This window comes from Ochotona princeps, chromosome 20, assembly GCF_030435755.1.
Source record: "Ochotona princeps isolate mOchPri1 chromosome 20, mOchPri1.hap1, whole genome shotgun sequence".
In the NCBI taxonomy this organism is placed as follows: domain Eukaryota; kingdom Metazoa; phylum Chordata; class Mammalia; order Lagomorpha; family Ochotonidae; genus Ochotona; species Ochotona princeps.
In genome coordinates this window covers 27,233,788-27,249,616 of record NC_080851.1, presented here as the reverse complement: position 1 = coordinate 27,249,616, position 15,829 = coordinate 27,233,788, and the positions used below count along the sequence as shown (strand labels likewise).

At 54.8% G+C, this 15,829-nt stretch overlaps 2 protein-coding genes across 2 annotated transcripts in view; both read right to left on the bottom strand.

Moving 5' to 3' along the window:
* Nucleotides 1-15,829, bottom strand: part of HOXA3 (homeobox A3) — a 45,017-nt gene that overhangs the window by 7,234 nt on the left and 21,954 nt on the right. Inside the window, exon 3 of the mRNA XM_058678359.1 lies at nt 7,244-7,330. The gene's annotated coding sequence lies outside the window, so the exon portion shown is untranslated. The remainder of the gene's footprint in view (nt 1-7,243; nt 7,331-15,829) is intronic.
* HOXA4 (homeobox A4) lies at nt 12,612-14,957 on the bottom strand. The gene is made up of 2 exons (XM_058678362.1): nt 14,220-14,957; nt 12,612-13,615 (listed from the first exon to the last, which is right to left on the bottom strand). The coding sequence occupies exons 1-2, from the start codon at nt 14,863-14,865 to the stop codon at nt 13,263-13,265; spliced, it is 999 nt and encodes a 332-aa protein (XP_058534345.1). The 5' UTR covers nt 14,866-14,957; the 3' UTR covers nt 12,612-13,262.

Sequence of the window (15,829 nt, the reverse complement as noted above, 5' to 3'; positions counted from 1 at the left end):
AGGGGAGGGACGCGAACGAGAGGGGGAGCTCGGCGGCGGCGAGAGGGGGGCCGCCTCCCCCACCCCAGCGCCCTCCCTCTCCCCGCTCCCGGGCGTCCCTAAAGTCCAGGAAAATTATGCTAATGAGGACAAACGGCTCTCACAAAGGGGCTCCTGGCCGGCCTCTATTTCTGAGAGATCTGTTTGAGAATCCACATAACCCTGTGCCCTGGGCATTTCCAGTTGTGTGGGGTTTGGGGGTGGTGGCCAGGGCATGAAGAAGCGGGACAAGTTTGTGCCCCAGACCTCTGGCACTGTACTTCACCTGGAACCCCTCAACCGTGTACCCACAGCCCAAGGTCTAAGGGGCTGGGCTGGGGCCTTCCTGCAGAGACCTCCCCGAGAGCGCAAGCGGCTGTCTCCGGTTGTATTTTTTAGGCAGAAATGGTTGAAATCCTGGCCAAGAAATAAGTGTCCCGGGGGCTGGGGTGGGGGGTGGAGGAGGCGCACATTCATCCCAGCAGTGACCCAGGCCACCCTGGGCTCAGGTACACACACTCAAAGCGCCCCAAACAAGGCTCTCCAGCTCACCTGTGTCCATTTCGCAATACAGATACGCGGCTCAGTTGCCCGGCATAGCAGATAAAGCGCCGGCCCCATACAAGCCGACTTCCACGGTCATTTTCCCCCACCTAATGAGTGCAGTGGCGGCGCCCACGGAGGCGAGCGTGCCTGGTAACGCAACGACTGCAGTGAGGCCGGTCGCGCTCCAAAACCTTCCCCTTTCCCCAGGCCCAGTAGCCTAGCGCTGGATGACTGTAGCAGCCAGAGAAAAAATAGGAGTAAGCCCTCCTGCGAAAATGGAGTTCTCTTGAGCAATTCCGAGGAGCCAACTCGGGTCCTTCTCAAAGGAAGGTGTTAAAAATATAAGCAGTCTGTTTAAACTGTCAGGGAGCCGAGGTGTCACCTTAGAGCAAAAACAAAGCCAGGGGAAAAGGGAGAAATCAAAAAGCACTCGGGGCCAGGGTGGCCTCATGCATACCAATGGTTTTTGTCATTTATGGCTGGGCAAGATTTATGACTCGGCGCCCCAAAGCTGTAAACAGAGCACAAAACAGCAAACACTTGCTCCCGACCGCATATTGCAGCGGAGCAACTTGAAAGGGGGAGCCGGGCCGCGTAGGAGGTGAGAGAGCTCGCCGCAGAAATCCACTGCTAGGCCTCTTTTCTTCCATCCCGCCCGGCTGGATGTGGCATTTGAAGAAAGAAGGCATGGGGTCAATAATCAACCCGCACTTTCTCCTCCAAACTGCTGACGCGACTCATCGCCCTCCCAACCCAGGCAGCTGCAAGCCAGGCCAGCGCTCCGTGAGAACCTGCCTGGAGAGGGGACGCGGGCGTGCGCCGAGCCGGTTGCCGGCGACCGAGCACAGGCTGGGCCACCCGGAGCGCCCACCTTCCACTGCATCGGGCCCAGCGCGAGGACCGGACCTTCACCCACCCTCGACCGGCGGCCTGCGACCTCCACCCCGGGGTCTGGTTTCCCCGCGCGAGGATGTCGGGTGTGCCCTGGCTCTGCGCCTCCCTGCTTTTAAAATCCCAAAAGACCGGCTTTGGAACCAGTGCAGTAGAGATGGTTAAAAACTAACTTGGGATGGGCGAAGGTTTTTGCGTGACGGTTATTGGCTTTCTGTTTTTGCTTAAGAGAAAATGCCTCTTGTAGATTTCCACCTCCAGATATTAACCGCCGCTGCTGCGCCCTTTCCAGGCAAATACCGCAGAGTTCACCCGGCTCCGCCAAATCCCACGAGTTTTCTTTGCTAAGGAGACCCCGCCGGTCCCTCGATCCCCATCCCCTCACCACCACCCTCCCAAGGCTCTCTTGGTTTCTGATCTCTCATCCCAGAAAATTGGATTTTTAAAAAGTTCTCAGCACTGCAAGAGCGTTTGGAGCAGCGAAGGTGGCCGAGGTGCCTTGAACTCGGCCTGGGCGCCGCCGGGCTGCCGGCACGGCGGCAGGAGAAGGTGAGGAGGAACTGCAGGCAAGAGGCGTCAGAACCCCACATCGGGAAGATTATTCTGAGGACGCATCCGTGCCTGGGAGGGTGAGACTGACATTTTAAGGGTAGGAGAGGAAGCAGTCTCTTTAACGGCCCAGAGTGGAGTGGCTTTAGGTGTTCCTTGCTCTGTGAGCCAGGCTATTGGCGTTTCCTCACCATGCAGGCTTTTAGGATCCGTTCTTAGGCATTTACTCTGCTTCCTGGCACTGAAGTGACAATAAAAAGATGCCTCTAACAAACCTCTATTCCCTCTCATTCTTTCTAGTGAAACTATATTATTTATGAGTCTTTAACTGGGTCAAAAATGTGCCAGAACTGGGTCATAAATCATATGAAATGTTGACAAGTAATTGAACAGCAATTAAAGCTTACATTTTATTTCCAAGGGGTGTTTTAGAGCACTGAAAATGGCCTTGGTTAAACACAGTTGCTGCCGGCTGGCATAGGGAGGGTGGATGCTGTCCTTGCATTGTAGGCAAGTACTCAAGTGGGGGAATGATTTCTTTCTTTTCCTTTTGCGCACAAAAGAAAGAAATTTAAGCCACATTTTTAAAGTCAATTGCCACCTCCTTTAGGGACCATTTTCCCTGATCCAAGAAGCAAAGTGGAGTTTCTTCCACCTTTCTAAGGAATTTCCATTCTTCCCAGGAGTGTGTGGTCCCCAAAGCCCAATTAGCTCACTCGGTCTCAGAAATTTGAAAACACACACTCTAGCTGATCTGCGTCCTCCATCCAGGAGTCCTGCTCTGTTCTGGGGCCAGGAAGTCCCTCCACCCAGAGAACTCTACCTCCAAACCCAGGGTGCTCCATCCAGTTCTTGAACTCTCCCCAGCAGCACCCAGCCCTCCAAGGAAGACAAGATCCAGGCTCAGCTGACCGTCCCCTCTGATTCCCAGCCTCTGGCTGCCCAGCACACTCAGCCCCATTCTCCATCCCTCCCACGCAGAAGGTGCCTGGGGGAAACAATGGCTCGCCCTCCAGGTCAGCTCCTGGGAGCGCTACAGGGGAGTCTCTGCTGCCTCATCAGTAACATGGCTGCCCAGGCTGCCCAGGGCCGCCCCAATTCTTTCTCCCTGCAAAACACTTCCAACTGGGGACAGGGTCCCCTTCTCTCTCACCTCCCCTGCCCCCACTCCCTCCCTGAATTCTCACTGGGTGAGCTTCACTGGGCTGGGATTCGGGACCCACTCTCTGCCTGAGGCTTCACTCCTGGGACTCCAGCCCTGACAAAGCCACCCTAGTGTTGGACGCGCCCTCAGTCCCACCTAGTAGCCCCCAAGTGCTCCTTCCTCCTTACCTCCCCACACTTTTTAGGGTATAAAACCCAATGTCTGAGACATTGGAACCCTCGAAACAGCTTTCAGTTCTAGAAGAGAAACAAAGGAAGAGAGAGGCCTTGAGGGGTGCTGTTCCCGAGCCAGGGTCTCCTCACCTGACCTTTGTCTCTCACACCGGTAACTCGCTCTAGATAGGAACAATCAGCGGAAATACCTTAAAATAAATTCCATCCTCCTGGTGTGGCCTGCAGTCCCCTCGGTTGGCTAGCTCGCCCACAACTGCTTCGTGAGCGCTGAAAACTGCAGACCGGTCACCCAGAGAATGCTCTCCGGAGAAGGGGAAGGAGGAGGAGGAGGAGGTGGGTATGGGAGAGCTGGGGGGGGGGGCGCTCTTGCTCTGTAGAGAATCTAGAAATCCGTAATCACAAGCAAAGCCTGCCTGGGTCTCCGCTCCAAACGCCACAATAATGCACTGTATTATGTGCTCACGTGGTCATACGTCAACTTAAAATCCTTTTATTTGAAACAGGGAATCACCGAAGGAACTAGGTTTCCAAGCAGAACACATTTAGCTTTGGGGGGGAGGGGAGATGAGGGACCTTGACCAGTAGCTGCTAAGAATTTTGTCTGGGTAGTATGGGGGCCACTCCCCCGCACCATGCATGCCACTCAAGGTCACTTATCTCTACTTACATTTCTTTACACACCAAAGGAACAGCAACTATTTCCATTCCTCTTCTTAGAGTCTACTTTCTTAAGGCTCCCACCAGAGGTCAAGCTGAAGGCAGTCCCCCCTCCTCAGAACCCATCTCCTCTGGTCCATAGCTATTATAACCAAAGGCAAGGCCTGGCCCAGAAATACTAGCCCTGATCAGCAGCCCCATGTGGCCTGCCATTGTATGCATTGTATAGAGTGTGCTAACACCCACGCCATACACCAGAGCCACTGGAGAAACAAAAAGGCCTGTAACTACCTGACAAAGGGTTCAGCTGTTCTCTCAAAGTCCAGTTGATATCATTCAATGGAAGCCCACTACGTAGGGTGTGCTTGATCAGAGTCCTGGGGGCCCCAATGCCCTGTATGTATGCCTTGCTTCAGGACAGAGCTGAGGGACACATGGAAGTGGAGGTTCCTAAAGACGAAAACATGTAAGGAGAAATGATCTATCTCTGAAACAGAAAGTGTGTGTGGGGGGGGGACACCAACCTTCCCTGAGTCCCTGGTGCTAATCTAAAAGACAGCCTGGAACCTTCCCTTGCCACGGGTCTGCCAGCCCTAGCTTAGAAAGCTTCTTGTCCACTGGGAAGAACTCGGCCCCTGCCAGGCCCCACCCCTTCTCCTGCCTCCTGCTTGGTGACTCTGCCCGTTGATTCCCGCAGTTCAAGCTTTCTTTCAGGAGCTCTCTAATAAGTTCCTCTTTTCCAGGCTCAGTTTATGAACTTAGAGTGCTGGGAGGCCAGTGAGAGCCTCCTCCCCATGGTGCCCCTTCCTTTGGTTCCTTGGAGTGGGTCTTCAGCTGGCTGTGTCTGCAGAAGGCTTTGCACTCTGGAAGAGAAGGGATCTCCTGAGAATGAAGGGGATCCAGTGCTCAAGGGGGTGTCCAGTTCAGAAGGGCATAGAAGAGGAGCCCTAAGCCCTTGAGAGCAAGCCCTGACCTGTGCCAGTGGAAGGACCGCAGCTGTGTCTCATCCATGGTGGAGCTGGCCGAGGACCCCTGGGTGAAGCTTCCTGAGCTCCAACCCAAGGCAAAAGCCAGAAGGTGAGAACTCAAAGTGAAAGCCTGCTGCTCTCTAGGAGTGTGTAGCTAGGAACCCTGACCTGCTCCGCAAGGACTTAGTCTATCAGTCTCACTGTCCTCTGCCCTCTTAGGCGCCCCCTCCCCATCCAGTCATTCACACTGAACCCTCCACATGCCCCCCCCCCATGGCATGGACATACTGCTGCAAGTACTGCTAGCAAACTCGCCTAAGCACACCAAATTTGCAGAGGCTTGGACTCAAAGATGAGAAGAGGTCCCCTTCAGAACTCTCCAAGAAGTCTTGAGCCTCTGGCAGCCATAAATCAACGGCGCTGTTTCAGAGAAATGCCTTTCCCTGGCTGCTCAGCTCCAGCCCAGGCCAATGCTGACATCCCAGTTAATGTTCCAACTGCTGTTTAACAATTAACATTAGCGAGGCGGGGTAGGATAGAGTGATCTGATGGGATGAGAAGGGGGAAATCTGGGGAGAGTAACTTTCCAGGTTAAAATGGCTTCTCTGAGAGAAATCTTGCCCATAGGGACAGCCTACCCCCCCCTCCAAACAAACCAGCAACGGAAAGGCCTAGTTGGCCACCGTGAATTCTGCTCTTACAGCAAAGCTACTGCCCTTGGACAGCTGTGAGTCCCTCTCCACTGGCTCTCCACCTGGTTCAGGGCTGGTGACCCACACTGCTCCAGGCCACCAGAGCCAAGATAGGGGGAATGTTGGCTCGGGAGGAGCAAGCAACCTAGGATAGAGCTCCTTTAGTCAATATTTGCAAGGCTGTTGGCAGATTAGCTAGATCTGTGTTCAAACACTGCAATCTGATTTCTCTATCAGAAACACACACCATTTTGATCCCTTCGGCTAACTCCAGTGATTTTTCTACTCGGTATCTCTTAGCCCACTTTGTGTGTGTATGTGTGTGTGACAGTGCACGTGTGTATAGATGATAGATCATTATTTAACATGAGATAGTTCCTGTGGGTACAACTGCAGCACATTCTCTGGACACATGTGGGTGTGTATACTGTGGGTTATACACACACGGCCCCCACACTCCCGGCAACTATTTATACATGCATTGTTCTGTTCTTTGCAGAGATGCAAATCAAACATGCACAGAGTTGTAATGAGCTGAATTGTTCCATCTCCATTTAATATAAACAGACACACAGTAGCTAAGAAAGGACCCCAACTTTAGTAGTACTCTGTTTATTTCTTATCTGATAAAATAATTGGATCCAGAATACCACACCAGCCTTATGGCAAGGGAGAAAGAGCTTGCTGTCATTTATGAACTATCTGATATCTATTTGTTTCACCCAGTTTTAGAAATGACCTATGCCTAGGGAATAGAAAACAGGATCTCCACAAACTTTCAGAAAAGCGGTAATTTCTCAAACAACAGAGCAAAGTCCGCATTCCCGGGCAGCTCCTCAAGGCTATTCCGCAGCCCCTCCCCCAAATAGGCACTTAATTTATGGATCTTTTACAAGGTAATAAACCACAGTAATTACCTCCCTGCGTCCCAAACTAAGGGAACAAATTAAGCCAGAACTTGAAAAGAATTTTAAAGAGTTTCTCTCTTGTTCTAAACAGGACAAGAAAGCGTCCACACGGAGGAAACCTAAGCTTTTCCAGCAAAAGAGCCGCTGACCAGCGCCGGGACTCCCTAGTTGCCTGCCACGTTAAAGACGCTACCGCAACTTCTCCGGGGCCAAGGAAAGGTAAAAGGCTCACAGAGGCGGAAAGGACAGATTTCCAAACTTTCATCTCCCCCCCCCCCCCATCTGGCTGGGCCAGGAGAGCGGCCCACGCAGAGCCGCCCTCCCCTTAGCCTCCGCTGGCTTTGGTTTAGCCGTGCAGTGCAGCGGTTAATTTGGACTTGAGGGGAAGGCGAATGAGGTGGGGGAGAAACAAGCGCACCCCCCGCCCCGCGGCTGCCCGCACCCCAGCTTTGGCTGCGGCTGCCATCGCTCCTCCTTGCCTTCCGCCGGCTAGCTTCGGGCTACATTCTTTGTCTGGAGCCCTGCACGGTCGGGACGTGCAGTGGAACGCAAGCCTGCTCCAAAACTCCTCCGAAGTTAAATATTGACCAGAACCTCTTCCGCCCGCTACAGCCGTCCCGGAACCGCGGCCGGTGCGTCCCCCTCCCCAGCCGCGGCGCAGAGACTCGGCGCTTACCTCCAACGGAGTTTAAATCGCAACCAGGAATCGGCCGGGGCCCCAGGCACTGGCTCCGGGATTCGACTCGCCCCGCGTCCGGACGCTCTGCAGACAAACACACAGCGGAGGTTTAACGGTGACCACGAAGGAAGGGAGCTGGAGGACCCGGGTTACGAACTCGACCTATGTGGGCGCCAGGGAGGACCCGGGGGTGAGGCGGGCACGGAAAAGTCACCAAGGCGCTGGTTCATGAGGCGCATTCCTAACCCGAAATGTCCCCGTCTGCAAACGCCCCAAAGAGGGTAAATTATTTTTGCAAAATAAATACATACTCCATCTCTGCACCCACACTCTCCCCTTTTTCTTTTTCTTTTTTTTGGGGGGGGGGTCGGTGAGGAGAGGGCTGGGGAGAACGCAGACTGGCGGGAGGAAGGTAGGATGGTGGAAGAGTTCGTGTTGGGAGAGCAGCTGTTGCACCCCAACTTGGGTATGTGAATGCTGCTTTATTTTCTTTTGCTAACAAAGGAACGCCTTGTCTGGGAGCTTTCAATCACGGCCTCGCCTGAAACCTCACTAACAGTGTTCATTTCTGTTGGCGGGAAAGCTCAGTCCACAGGCCAGAGATAGTCTTGAGGGTTTTGTCTTCTGGTTCATTCACGCCCTGGCTGCAAGCCGACTCCCGCAGGGCCCAGTCCCTCAGAGCAGACCCCACATAGGCTGCCCTGGACTAGGCTGGACTGCGTGCAGTTGGAGAAGACTCACTTGGGGTGTCTGTCCCTGGCAGCCTTGTACCCAATGACCTGCTCCACTCCCTCTTCATGCTTGCAACCCTCTTTTGCCCTCTAACAGCAAATGGTCACTTAGCCTTTGGCCAACTCCCTGGGGGGCAGGAGATGCTGGAAGCAGGGAAGAAGTGTCCCCCCACCCCCATCGCACACTGGGCTCTGGCTCAAAGCCTCCATAGGGCGTAACCCTGCACCCAAACCAGGTCACCCCACCACACACACACACACACACACACACACACACACATGCATTAACATGCCAGCCTGCTGCAAGCCAGCCCTCTGCTGTAGCCCCCCGCCCAGCTGAGCCAGTGGCCACAAACCAGCAGCCACCACCACCCTGCACACAGCCACTGCTTTCCATCAGCCAAGGGGACCCATATCTTGGTCAGCCCCTTTCTCCTGTCCTGACTCACCCTGTGTGGCCCCCAAGGAGAACACCTCCTGGCCTGGGGGCTCCTGGGCTGACCTCCCGCTGCCAGGCGTGGGGGGGTAGTCATCCCCACCCTTGCCACTCAATTTCTCCCTGCAGAGAGATAGGTTCTGTCCTCATCTATTCCCCCACCCCCGCACCACTGCTCAGCAGTACTGTAATTATTACGGTTATTATTGTTGCTATTGCCTTATCTCCCAGTCTAATATTCATGACTGCTGCTCCCCATAAATCCTTCAGACTAATGAGTCAGAGATGTTGCCCAGGTCTCCCCACTCCGCAATGGCCTCCTCTGCCGCCGCCGCTGCTTTTGGCCTCTCTCTGCGCGCCGTGCTTTCGGCGGTGGCTTGCTCCCTCGCTCGCCCCGCGTGGGTGATTTATGAACGCCGGGAAAATTGAACAAAGCCGCGCGCCCGTCCGGTGGTGGTATCGCGCCGCCGCCGCAGCCTTCCCCAGCGTGAATCAGAGCATTACCAACTGTCTGTGCACGCGTCCCACTTCATCAGCCAAGGCAGCGGCGACCGCAGGCAAGCCGAGCCCGGACTCACGGTTCCCCGGACGACGAGGACGCGCCGCGCACTCCCGGGGCTTGCGGAAGCCCTGCGGGGAGGAAGCCCCAGGACCCCACCAGGCTCCACCACCGCTGCCGGGCTGGGCTGTCTACAAAGCTCTCTCCACTCCTCCCTTCCTAAAGTTAAAGGCTTTTGGAGATCAGTTTGAGGGTGTGTGTTTGTTAAAAAAAAAAAAAAAAAAAATCAAATCGCAAGTTGGAGGCTCACTTCTGAGTGAGTCCGTCCTAGTGAGGCCCTGCCGACTCGATCCATTCCTGACGATCTGCATTAATTATTTAATGAGTCACGTGACCTCGAAGACGACAATTTCAATATCTTCCTCCAACGGGGCTACACCTTTATCAGCTGTAACCAGAGCCCTGAGTGGCTTTTCTGCTTCTTTTGCCCCTCTCATCCTGATCTGGGAGTACACCATGCCATCAAGATAGCGGGGTGATCCTAGCAGAAATAGACGCTCTGGAAATCTAAGTGAGGGTTCCACCTGTGTCCACGCCACGCAGAAAGGGTCTCGAGCATCCTCCTCCCCTGCAGCCTTGACAGTCCAGCGGGCAAGAACCCCCACCCCACCTCCCAGCTGGCCACACCTGCGGCTGCTCACCAGCCCAGTCAGCTCAGTCACCCGGTCAGCCTAATCACAGCCCTCTCTTCAACTTTCACACTCAGGAAGATAGGAAATATTGCGAAGGAGGCTCAGCCAGCTGCCTCAGTTTCCTCATCTGCAGCTGAGAACCAAAGGTCCTCAGGCCTTTTTCATATCCTCGGACAACCTTTGCAATCTGGAACTCTCTTTCAACCCCCACCCCCACCTCAGACACTTACAACCCAGAGAGGGCCTGGCCTGAAGGGACCACCTTTCAGAAGAGCCTTCAGGGTTCATAAGGTGCCGACTAGAAGTCCACCCCACCCCCCCAGCACCACTATGCCCAGGACAGCCCCATGTCTCTCCCTCCTGTCACTGCCAGCCCAGGTCCCCCCAGAGGAGAAGTCCAGCTGTTCTAGGGCTAGGACATGGTATGGAGAAGGCAGCTGGAGCAGCAGCGGGACAGTGACCTGTGCTCTCCCACACGCAACTGAGCCTAAGGATGCAGAAGTCAAGACAGTGCCCTGTTGGCCCACTGCCTACCCAGAATGCATTCCTTCCACTGCTGCATGGATTCTTTGAGGGGTGTCCCTTCCTTCCTGCCTTTCCGAAACCAAAGCATTGGATCTGCCAAAGGAAGCAGCAGTGAGAGCAGAAGCCTTGGGGGACCCCCACCCTGGGGAGGACCGGTGGGAGAATGAGGCACCCTGGGATAACTGGGTGTAAAGGCACAGAGGCTGTACACAGGCGGCCATCCCATGTATCTGAGTTAACCTCACCGGAGACCCAGCCTGGGTGTTAAGTACTCTACAACGTCTGTCACAGTTGAATTCCTGCTGTAATAAAACACCGGGTATACCATAGATTTCAGCAAAACTAGGGAAGAAAGCCTATAAAGTGCCATTTTTCTTCAAGGGGGAGCATGTTAAGTACTTAATTCAAACTGTGATCATTAAAGTGTCTCCTACCCGATTTAGGTTGATTTCAGAGGTTGACAAAACTTTTTATCTCTGGAGGAGTCACACGCACAGCTTGGCTCTGACTGAAGCAGAAAAGTGGTTGGTGTGTATTGGAGGAAGGGAGGGAAGGAGGGAGAAGAGAGAGAGAGGAGGAGGGTCATTTTGGTAGAATCCAGAGCTTACAAAAATACTGTCCTTAAAGGTCAAGGGTTTGAGGAGCTAGTGGGGTTTGCTTAAAAAAAAATTAATGAGATAGAAAATTTGTCCCCTCGGTGAACTCTCTTGGTTGCCCCAGCAAAGAGCAGACAATGCATGATTTTCAAGCACAGAGTTCTAAGCTTTTTTTAAGGGCCAAATCTGAAACAGGCAAAAACACTGCGAAGACAAGGCATGTTCACTTGGATCATTTTTGGCTAATTCTGGTTTTATAAAAACCCCCGAAAAAGCTTGAATTATGTCAGCTTGCGGGGAAATGCCTTTTTTTTTTTTTTTTTTTTTTGTCATGAAATATCAGAGAAAGGATCTCCAATCCCATTTCTTCCCTTCCTGGAGAGTGGATAAGAGTAAGTGAAAGGAAACCAGGGGGCACCCTCCAGCGGGAAGCTAACAGTGCCCACTCCTCCTCCCCAAGAAGGGAGCCAAGGAAGAATTTACCTGAAATGAGGATCAGCTGCCACCTGAGGTTTTGTAGACTCCACAGGAAAGGTCCAGGCATTTTTTGGGTTTGTTTCTGGAGCAGCCAGCCAGGATGCTGTGTCTTTGCCTGCGAGCACAGTGTTTGCAAGGAGAGTCTCATCCACACAGACTTTTCCCAGAGAATGCCTTTCAGAATTGCTGTTGAATTACAAAGAAGTATTTATTGTATGAGGTGATTAATGATTCCTGGGAAAATTGCTATTTTCAGCGTGATTTAATTTCATTTTACAAGTGCGTGTAGCAGGGGGAGGGTTTATAAGTTTCAGCAGTAGGTCTGGGTTTAGGGTGCTTTCAGAAACCCCTGGGTTGTTGATGCCAGGTCGGCCTTTGCTTTGTGTTTGTTTGCCCCTAGTTTTTCTTAGAGATTGGTGCCCATCGCCTTCTCCTGGTATCTGGCTGTTTCTAGATGTAGCATGACTTGCCCTTGTCTTTAGTACACACGGGGGCAGCTCACACTTGCTAAGGATGTCATCCCTGAGGGTAGAACACGTGGGAAATTGCTCAGAAGTTGCCGCCGCCCTGTGAGCACAGGACTTGAGAAGCACTTTTGGAAGGCTGTGTGACAGTTCTGACATTCTGGTGGGGGAAGAGGGTGGGGAGAGCGAGTATGCTTTGCTCTCCCCTGTTTTATTCCAAGGTCTTCCCCTGCAGTCAGCACCAAGGGCAACCCAGAGAGCAGAGTTATGGGGATGGGAAATCAACCTTGATTTCAAGCTTTTGTATCCACATCTCTGGGTCTCTATCTAGATTCCTAAGCGTCCCTGGGAAGTGCCCCTGGCTCAGAGTTCTCTATTCCAGCAGTGAACTCTTACTCATCCACTTTGCTCAGGGTTCACTTCTGGGGTATGTTTCTGTCCTCAAAAGGACCCTTTTGGAAGGTATACTGAAACGATTTAAGTGATTTTGAAAGTTTATTTTTTTTTTAATCTCCCAGGAAACAGGCAGATTAAGTGTGAAGGTGCAATAAATGCCGAAGGGACCACTTTTTTCCAAGTGTGTTCAGAGTTCAGCGTGCAGAACAGCTGCAAGGGCTTGGGGCCCCTGTGCACTGCACGGTTTCACCTTTCATCGCCTAGGACAAGTTTCTGTGCCTTGCAGAGACTGCAAGCCTGACCAATTTGGGACGAAGAGGAGCCCTCTCAGAGCTCAAGGGCCTCCCTGCCCCTTGGAACCTTTCCACAGCGGGTCAAGCTTGATGGGGCTCAGCTCTAGTTGCATGTGCACGCGTGCATGCACACACACACACACACACACACACACACACTTTGTGAGCAATCACAATCAAGGGAACATCCCTCCAAGGTCTGCACATGAAAGGCCACATGTCTCCATCCAATGGTTTTTTGGTTGTTGTTTTTAATGACAACTTTTAAGAAACACACCAATCTGTCTCTTAGGCTTTTAATCTTTAACTGTAGTTTATTCTGAGCACATGGCTTCCCATACTGCCGCATCAGAAGCTACACAGTTGCACATGGTCTAAATGGACTTCCCTCTGCAGCCAGGATCGGACAGAGCTCTAGAACAACATCTTAAATAAATGCAAGGACAGGAGACTAACAGGTCATGCCTACCACCAGGGTATACACATTTGGAGAATTAAATAATCTCGTGAGGTCCACAATGTCTACTCATTTATTTCAGTTCAAAACAAGCTTGCAGGAGCTGCCTTCCCGGCAGAGGTGAGGAAGGTGAGGAGAGAGGTTTTATGTCTTCCGCTTGCAAGGACAGTCCCTTGGTGAGGTTTGGCATCTCACGACGTAGCTGGTGCCAAGCGCTTCTTCTCAGGGGTGCAGAGCTGGTAGCCCTGCTGAGAGCAGCGGGCAGATTGCTCCACCTTCCAGCGCCTCCACCACAAGTATCCCTTCTGGGGTGGCCACCCTCACAACACTTCTTTTTGGTTAGCCCAGGCCGGGCTTTGTTTTGACGTTCTTAGGGGCCAAGTGGGGAGGGGCAAATGGGGAACTGGGCAGGACTGGAAGGGATGGGAACTGACCTAGGTCCCCAAGAGATTATATAGAGGAGGGAATAGGGGTGGAGGCACCTGCCACTGGGTGGGGATGGGGGTGTGGACTCTGAGTTTGTGCTTTTCCAGGCTGGCCTGTGGAGGCCGAGGATGCTGAGCAGTTTGAGGACCGCATCTTGGTGTTGGGCAGCTTGTGATCTTTCTTCCACTTCATTCTCCGGTTCTGGAACCAGATCTTGACCTGGCGCTCAGACAAGCAGAGCGCGTGGGCGATCTCGATGCGGCGGCGGCGGGTCAGGTAGCGGTTGAAGTGAAACTCCTTCTCTAGCTCCAGGACCTGCTGTCGGGTGTAGGCGGTTCGAGAGCGTTTGGGTTCCCCTCCGCTATAACTGGGGTTGACTGAATGCCCAGAACCCGAGGGGGGGGGGGAGACAGAGGAGGCAAAGAGGGTGGGAGCCAGGGAGAGAAGGGAGGAGGAGAAGGAGAGAGAAGTCGGGGTGGGGAAGAGCAATTGGACATCATCATTATATAATAATCTGACACCAAGTTCACGCAAGACACATAAAACCGCAAAGAAAATGTTTCACAGGCTATTGGCAACGGGGAACACCCGAGAGCTATAAAGCGCAGTGCTGGGCATTGGGGCTGGAGAAAAGCTTCAAAGACACAAGGCCTGAAGCCTCTGCCAGGGCAATTAAATTTATGGGGGCTATAATTACTGCCCTAACAGTTTGGCATCTCGTAAATCTCCCGATAAAGGGACCCTGGGTACAAAAGCTTCTCAGGTTGGGAACAGGCGGCTGGCTGGCGCACACCCACCCCACAACCCCACAACCCCACAGCAGTCTCGGCGACCCGGACCACAGCTCCCCCTCCTCCTGAGGGGCCCCTTCGCCCACTCCCTCTCTCCCTCCTGACTCCCTCGACCTGACCCGTGAACCCGGTCCAACCCCAGCCCTGGCCCTGGCCCACCGTCGCGCGCCTCTCCAGCGGCGCCACGTACCCGCGCTGACATGGATCTTCTTCATCCAGGGGTACACCACGGGCTCCTTGCCCTTCAGGCCCGGCGGGCTCTTGTCGGCCAAGAGCAGCGGGCACGCAGGGGCGCTGCCCCCTGCCGGGACGCCTGGGGTGGCAGGGGCCGCCTCGCAGTGCCGCGGGGGTGCTGGGGGCGCCGCGCGGTGCTGCTGGGGAGGAGGCGGCGGCGGTTGCGGGGGCTGCTGCCCCGGCTGCAGGACGTGGCTGGCGCGCAGGCCGTGCGCCCCGGGGCCCTTGGCGTGCATCGGGGGCTGCTCGGGCTGCGGCGGCGGAGGCCGCCCCGGGCTGGCGCCGCCGCGGTAGCCATAGGGGTAGGCGGCCCCGGCGGCCCCGTGCGCGGCGGGGTAGAGCGCGGCCGCGGGGTAGGCGGGCTCGCGGGCGGCCCGCGGCGTGTAGTAGGAGGCGAGGGGCTCGCGGCTACCGCCCGTGGGAGGGAGCTGGGGCTGCGGCGGCAGGTGCTGGGTCGCGGGCGCCGGGGGCTGCTGGTAGCCCGGGTCCCCGCCCGGGCCGCCGTCTCCACCGCCCGGGCCGCTGTGCTGCGCGTATTCCTCGAAGGGAGGGAACTTGGGCTCGATGTAGTTGGAGTTTATCAAAAACGAGCTCATGGTCATTAATTTGTGAAGTGCAAAAATACTAATTTTTCTCGCGTTGTCGTTTTTCTGGGCTTGCCGAGGCCCCTCCCCCTCTCGCCGCGCTTCCCATCCCCCCCTTTCCCGGCGCCCTTCCCCTCCCCCCTCCCCGCTGTCAAGTGCCCACCCCTCCCCCTCCGCCAAAGTTCGCGCCGCTCCTCCCACCCCCGCCCGCGCGCCCCCGCGCGCCCCTGTGCGCGTCCGCCTCGGCCTCGCGCGAGCCCCGCCCCGCGACCCCACGTGCCACGGCCCTGCCAATGGGAACACCGCGCGCGCGGACCCGGATCAGGAAACGCGCGGGTGGGTGATGGATGCGGCTGTCCGAGCTCCAGGAGTTGGGGGGGAGGGAGCCGCGGCTAGGGGGTCTCCTTACTCCCCAACTTTTCTTTCCCCAGAGAATTTGGGGTGCCTTCTTCAGCGCCCGGTCCTCTCCTGGCACTAGAGGTAGACTACTTCTGGCCTAGGCCGCAGGGCACCGGGGCGACCAGCTCGGAACCCACCTCCGGCCCTACCCAGTGAAGCCCTCCGCGTCCCCGCTTCCGGGACTGAAGGGCGCTGGAACCCGGAGGTGGCTTCAATCCCCAGAATAAAACGGAATCTTGTTATAAACCCGCTGATCCCTTTCCCATATCCAAGAAGCCTGGCATGACCCGTAAAAGGGAGGGAGGCAGATGGGTGGCATGGGCAGGCGAGTAAGAAGCTGCGAGAAATCGCCCCCCCCCCATGTACAGCCAGTCCTTTCCCGTGTATCTGGATGGCCACTGCTTGGGTTTGTTCCTAATTTGAGAGGAAAATCTGTTTTGACAGAAGACACAAATCTGGAAGCACCTCATCTGACGGATGCGGCTGTGAGAGAGCCGGTGTTCCAAGCATGGGAAGGGGTGGGAGACCAAACTGTGAACCCTAGCTTCCTGTTTCAGCACAAGCTCCACAAGCCCTCAGCCCC